Source organism: Wyeomyia smithii, chromosome 2, assembly GCF_029784165.1.
Source record: "Wyeomyia smithii strain HCP4-BCI-WySm-NY-G18 chromosome 2, ASM2978416v1, whole genome shotgun sequence".
Taxonomy (NCBI): domain Eukaryota; kingdom Metazoa; phylum Arthropoda; class Insecta; order Diptera; family Culicidae; genus Wyeomyia; species Wyeomyia smithii.
This window is the reverse complement of record NC_073695.1, coordinates 257,707,433-257,714,023: the sequence shown is the minus strand read 5'-3', so window position 1 is coordinate 257,714,023 and position 6,591 is coordinate 257,707,433. Positions and strand designations below refer to the sequence as shown.

General features: G+C 42.1%; 1 protein-coding gene across 1 annotated transcript; it reads right to left on the bottom strand.

Annotated features, from left to right (window-relative positions):
* Positions 1 to 1,684: 1,684 nt before the first annotated feature.
* Positions 1,685 to 4,339, bottom strand: LOC129724034 (dihydrolipoyl dehydrogenase, mitochondrial). The gene is made up of 4 exons (XM_055678624.1): positions 4,103 to 4,339; positions 3,806 to 3,961; positions 2,260 to 3,432; positions 1,685 to 2,200 (listed from the first exon to the last, which is right to left on the bottom strand). The coding sequence occupies exons 1-4, from the start codon at positions 4,142 to 4,144 to the stop codon at positions 2,045 to 2,047; spliced, it is 1,527 nt and encodes a 508-aa protein (XP_055534599.1). The 5' UTR covers positions 4,145 to 4,339; the 3' UTR covers positions 1,685 to 2,044.
* Between the last annotated feature and the right edge of the window lie 2,252 nt (positions 4,340 to 6,591).

Genomic DNA, 6,591 nt, shown 5'->3' with positions numbered 1-6,591 from the left:
CGCTGTAGCTATAGCTATCCATACACACGCTATTCCTTTCCATACATCCGATACAACTATCTATACACACGCATAAGCTATCCAACCATGTGCTATTACTATCCATACATACGCTATAACTAATCATTACACACGCAGCAGCTATCCACACACAAGCTATAACTATCCGTACACACGCTGAAGATATACACGCAATAGCCATAATATGCTACACATGCTAGTGTCTTACACACGCTATAGTTAGCCATACACACGCAACAGCGCCATCCCTATCATCGCAAATGTCATAGCAATACAGATGCACATACGCTATATGTGCACACTGCACACACACCCAACGTTTTCACCCAACGATATCTGAATTGGATTACCGCTGGTGGGGTCCAACTCAGATCGATGGAGCACCGAACTGAATGAAGAAATGCAGCTTCCCACTACCTCCGCCGCTGCTGCCTGATACCACCGCTCTGGTTCTGCTGCAGCTCAGTTTGGCCGCTGGAATCAGCCACCGCTGCTGATTATACAAGACCGGCCTGGTGGCCTTTCACATGTTAACTGATGACTGCTATGAGACGACACAGGCTATTATATAGCCCAAAGCAAAAATCCATCCGCGAGCAAACAAGAAGCGAGCTTGTGATTGGTTGAATGTGCACGACTTTTAACACAACTTTTAACTAGTTTAGTATCGAAAACATATTTAAATTATTATATGACAATCTTGCGCAATATTTCCCCTATCAATCAAGCCATTGGTGTTTAGAATCTGTTCAGTGGTAATGATAAAAGAAGCATTTTAAAACGGTGTTGAAACACCTGTTGCAGCTACCGAAAGCGAGCTCGTTATTGGTTGAAAGCTGTGAGACTGTTTACAAAGTCAGATCGGTTGTATCCGTTAGTGTCGACTGTGCTTGTGAAGAGAGGTGGTGATTGGTTGCTCGGTATGATTTAGACAATCGATGTGATTTATCAATTTTTCAATAGTGTATCTCGAGAAATAGGATATTTTTGTTACATAAATTCAACCGTAAAAGAATTTCTGATCGGTTGATGCCAAAACCTCGAAATTCTGAAAAGTAATGACTGATGTATAAGCGCTCAAAACCTGACCACTTTTCCCTGGTTTTCCCCGGTTGAATTACTAGATTTTCAAATTCAGGTGCCTAACTTCGATATAGACGTTAGTCCAACGTCAAAAAAGATTGCCTTGTTTGAGGTAAAGAAAGAAAGAGGATTGTCACTTCGTACTCTGATACTATTCAACTACTAAATCCCGAATGGAAAAAAAAAGTTTTAGGTGAAAAAGAAACCATTCTAGTCAAAAAAAAAAAAGACACTTTAGAGACCTTTCGTTTGAAAAAAGAGACTTTTTAGAATCTAGCCTTGGTGCTTACATTCCACTTCGGAACTCGACCTTTCTGTTTATTATACACACCTCCGTGTACAGAAGAATGCGGGGCTAGCGCTATGATCCTACTGCAACTAACAATCTCTCCTGAGCCGAGACTCGACTAGGCTTGTGAGGCACCATTTTTCAAGTGAATAGATTACATACTGGTTTTCAACTTCAGCTCTTAGGTTCTTGAACACACCTCTGGTGTCACCCGGTCAAATAATAAAGGTTTCTCTACAAGTTTGATTCCACTACGGAAGTTTCTTTTACACAATGAAGCACAACCCGAAATTTAGATTGTATCTAAAATAATAATTTAATAGGCTCCATGCGCTTTTTGATACAAAATAGCAGAATTGCTTGCTGTTGTTCGTTAACTGCCACAGAGAGGAGAAACGCTGACTATAGATAGACTTGCCTGTATATTTGCTTTCTTAATAATGTGATTCCGATTTACAATCTTCTCTGTTCTGGCTGAAAACGGGAAAAATGATATTCGTTTTGAATTCGTGATCTTTCTTGTGTCAATGTTGCTGCTGTCGGCCTTGCCTCGAGCACTCGGAACGGCTTTATAAGCACCCTCCGTTGCACGAAATATCAGCGCGTTTTAGGTAAATGTATTATATCGCGGATTTTAAAGTACACACTTAATTAGAAGTTGATAGGTTTTCCAAAGGAGGCGGCTGTGTGGGCTTCTCGCAGCGCTTCCGCACAAGTTGGATGAGCATGACAGACACGGGCGACGTCCTCAGCTGATGCACCGTACTCCATAGCAAGGGCGGCCTCGTTGATCAGTTCACCGGCAGCCTGTTCGTAAATAGGAAGGTTGAAAAATGAACAATTCTAGATTGATTCACTCTGCTTACCGGTCCAATAATGTGCACACCTAATACGCGGTCAGTTTGCTTGTCAGCTAGCACCTTGACGAAACCATCGGTTTCATTGTTGGTCTTGGCACGTGAATTGGCCGCGAACGGGAATTTACCTACGTTGAAAGACACGTTCTCGTTCTTAAGTTCCTCTTCGTTCTTGCCAACCCAGGCAACTTCGGGATGAGTATACACCACACTGGGCACACAGTTATAATCGATGTGGACGTGTCCACCAAGCATTCCTTCTACGCATGTTATGCCTTCATCTTCAGCTTTGTGTGCCAACATCGGGCCGTGAATGCAATCACCAATGGCGTAGATGCTGGGCACAATCGTTTGAAACGTGCTATTCACTGGAACACGGCCTCGGTCGTCCTTAACGATGCCAACGTTTTCCAAACCAAGATCTTGTGTGTAAGGCCGACGCCCGATGGAAACGAGCAGAACGTCAAACTCAAGATCTTGTTTCTTACCATCCTTAACGTTTTCAACGCTGACCGAGACTCCGCCTCCAGTCCGACTGGCACTCATAACTTTCGTGCCCAGAAGGAATTTAAAACCTTGCTTGGTTAATATTTTCTGGAAGCTTTTGGAAACCTCCTGATCTATACCGGCCCCGCCAATTGTTGGCAAAAACTCGATAGCCGTCACTTCGGATCCCAATCGGCACCACACCGAACCGAGTTCCAAGCCGATAACACCAGCTCCAATCAGACCCAATCGTTTCGGGACTTCCTTCAGCTTCAAGGCACCCGTCGAAGAGATTATCGTCTCCTCGTCAACATCGATTCCTGCGAAAGGAGTCACCTCGGAACCGGTTGCAATCATAATGTTTTTCGCATTGACAGTCTCCTCGCTGCCGTCCGCTTTCTTCGCTACGACCGTGTTTGGTCCGGTGATGGTGCCAATCCCATTGATGTGGGTAACCTGGTTCTTTTTGAACAGCTGAGCGATGCCGCTGGTGAGGGATTTGACAGCTTTTGACTTTTGATCCATCAGGGCAGCTAAATCCAGCCGGACATTGTCGACCAGAATGCCACGTGCGGCCAGATCACCTGAGTGGGCCATATGGTAGTAGTGGGAGTTGTTCAGCAACGCTTTCGACGGGATGCAACCCACATTCAGACAGGTTCCGCCCAAAGTATCATTTTTCTCGATGCAGATAGTCTGAAACAAGCGAGCAAAAAAACAATATTAAAACACAACCAAGTTTACTGCAGGAAAATGTTTTTAGGTAAAAACTAGATGTCTAACAGCTACGCATATTGTCGTTCTACAGTTGCATCTGAATTATCATTATGAGTCTACATGTTACTATGTCAAGACCATTTATCAATAAGAAGCTAACTTCAGTAGTCGTGTCTCATGAGCCTGATAACGTCAACAAAACAAAAAGTGCAAAGCAGAAAATAATTTTCGATCGCATGAGGTAGCGCAGCAGAAGTGTAGCTTTAGCTCATTACGACTCATCACCTTCGATCGACAATGATTTTTGTATCTATTTCAACCTGCTAGACCCAAATCAGGTGCCCACACTCACCTTCATGCCGAGTTGAGCGGCTTTGATGGAAGCGACGTACCCACCCGGTCCGGAACCGATAACAACCAGGTCGGCATCATGTGTTGTCGAGTAAAAGCGACCGTACAGAGCGCCCAGAATGGCTCCGTGGTTGCGCAGACTGGCGGCTGCATTGCCCTGCAACGTAACACATTCAAAGAAAATTGCTTTTGTTACAGGAACACGTCAATAATGTGCGATCGAATCTACACTTAGCATTAGTGTCTTCTTATTGCATAATCAATTTCGCACCGAACCACTATCATTTTTTCCACTCACCTTGGCAGCTATATTCACCAAATGCCGAACGTTGCACTGCATTTTACTTTGTGAGGCGGATTATTTTACGTCTGCTTCTCTTCGGAACAAACACTTGTCCCACGGGAATGATGGCGCTAGATGGCAGATACAGAAGTTGGATAGAATTTGCTGGGAACGCACACCGCCTGATTTCCTTTCGGTCGTCGTTACTCGCGATCGCTACGCTTCGCACTTTTGACGTTTGCAAATTATGATGTCAGATAACAAGAGAAAAAATGAAGGAAATTGTTGCTCAGATGACGTTTTAGGGGTAAGAATGTCAAAGCCAGGGCCGCCACAAAATAAATGAGTTAAATGACAACTTGGGCAATGTTGTGTTGCATAAACTTTTGCATTTTATTAGTTAAAAATATAAAAAAAAAACAGCTGTCAGAGTGCGGGTTTTCTTTTACAAACTGCGAGATTACGAGATGATTTTCGGATAAATTTCGTGGGTTTAGTGCGATTTTTTAACAGTTGAACTTGGCTTTGGGACCTGGTTAGAGTACACGCAAAATAAAAGTTCAAAAAGAAAATTGCAAATAACTTTAACAGTAGGTAATAGACATTGTGATAATAGTTTCTTTATTATGCTTGAAAAAAAGTTGACTTCTTCAAAAAAGCATTTCAATTTTGCTTTCCATTTTCAAATCATAAAAGTAATTCGTTTATTTTGTTTGTATAAAAATTTATTTCGCAACTTGATAAACAAATTTTTTTATCACTTCTAATTAACACTTTGCATCGAGCTTTCAAATCGCTTTGCTTGACTCTACTGTACTCTACATGCACACCTAATTTATTTTGGCAAATTTCTCAAGGGCTGATAGAACTCGGCAATGTTTTGTGCAAATATCAGCATTATATTGAAACGAATATTCAGCAAATATATCGGTTTATCGCAAATTAGTGAAGGCCCAAACACGATGGATACGATTGTGTTGCGTTGACGTTTATTTGACAGAAAATGTATGGGCTAATTGTGAAATTGCCGCAAACGCAGCCCCAACGTATCCATTTTGTTTGGGCCTTAAGTATTGAAGTTTCTCGCCGAAGCTCCTGAAAATAGGGTACTAATGCTCTGTTCCTGTTTTTTATTTTAATCGCTTTATGCTTTCTGGCTTATAAATACATGGGCATTCTTAATTTTATGTTTACAAGCATTTTTTAGTTCCTTTTACAGGGAAAGTCGTCATAGACGCAATGCAAAGGGGATGGGTTAACCCCCTGACTTAATTCATGAAAAAGTTAAGGTTTTTCGTACTCAAGATTTGTATGTTCCAACATAACTTTTGAATGCAAGAAGCGATTTCAAACTTGGCATACGCGTTGTTGTACAAAGGAGGTGGTCATAGAACTATTGGAAGAAGGGCAGCCCATGAAGAAGAACGAGGTCTTATTTGGCTTTTTTAGCTATTTACGGATTTATGATTTTTCTATATCAGCCAAAAAAGTGTATTTTTGTTACAAAAACATCATCGTCGTTGTTCTATCTTTCTTTGTATGAACTGTCTAATAATTTTAAATTCAAACCCAGCGGCGAAAACCGATGGGCAAATTTTTATTTTTTTATTCTTGCTGATTTTCCGTCGGTGTAGTTCTGCCACTGATGTTTTGCCAATCACCGACGCTCGGGGAGGCGACTCCACCCAGGACTGGTACTTACGGCCCGTTTATTAACGGATCGGCGCCAACGGCTTTAATTCCTCATGCGATGGAAGCAGCGGGCTCTTGTGGCCTTCAAACTCCATACATTTTCATCTCCCACTCATTGATTCTGGTACCAGCGATTCTGGTACCCACTTTTTGGTTGGTTTGCCCTAAAACAATCGAAATAGAGTCAACGTCCCATGATTGTTGGTGGTCCCCGTGGTTCTGTGGTTAGCGATGTCGGTCGGCTAGCTCTCCCACACGGTTGTGATATCGGGTTCGATTCCCGATCAGGTCGAGGATCTTTTCGAGCTGGAAATTTTCTCAACTCAGCACTGGGGCACGGTGTATCGTTGTACTTATCCTACAACATACAAAATGTGCCGAAAACAATATCGATAACGAATTCTCTCAACTAATCAAATTGATCGAGACCGCATTAGCCACCCAGGCAAGCGTGCGATATTGTTGTCCCATGATTGTTGAAGCTACCAGCTACGCTAGGTCCCCGCCTTGAAAATTTTTACTGTTGATGTTGGTTTTTCGAATGTCAAACACGGACAATAATGTCAAAGTACAAAAATTGAATAACTTTCTATTTTAGAATTTGCAACAGTTCTCTGTATTCTCTGAGCTGCAAAAAAGTGCTACGTGTTTTTGAAAGCCAGTTTTCTCGTGTTTATTTATACCATCAAGTTGTTGACGTAGAGCTACGTCCCTCAGGAAGTTCAGCTACATTAATAAATCGGTTAGTTTTCAATGGATTTTTTTCGTTCTTGCAGCAGTCGATAGGAAAATCTTCTACGAACTCATCTAAA

Excerpts from the sequence above, each read along its gene's own strand:
- LOC129724034 (XM_055678624.1), bottom strand. The coding sequence starts at position 4,144 with ATGCAGTGCAACGTTCGGCATTTGGTGAATATAGCTGCCAAG. Across the intron at positions 3,962-4,102 it reads TGGTGAATATAGCTGCCAAG|GGCAATGCAGCCGCCAGTCT; the intron begins GTGAGTGGAAAA and ends GTTACGTTGCAG. Across the intron at positions 3,433-3,805 it reads CCGCTCAACTCGGCATGAAG|ACTATCTGCATCGAGAAAAA; the intron begins GTGAGTGTGGGC and ends CGCTTGTTTCAG.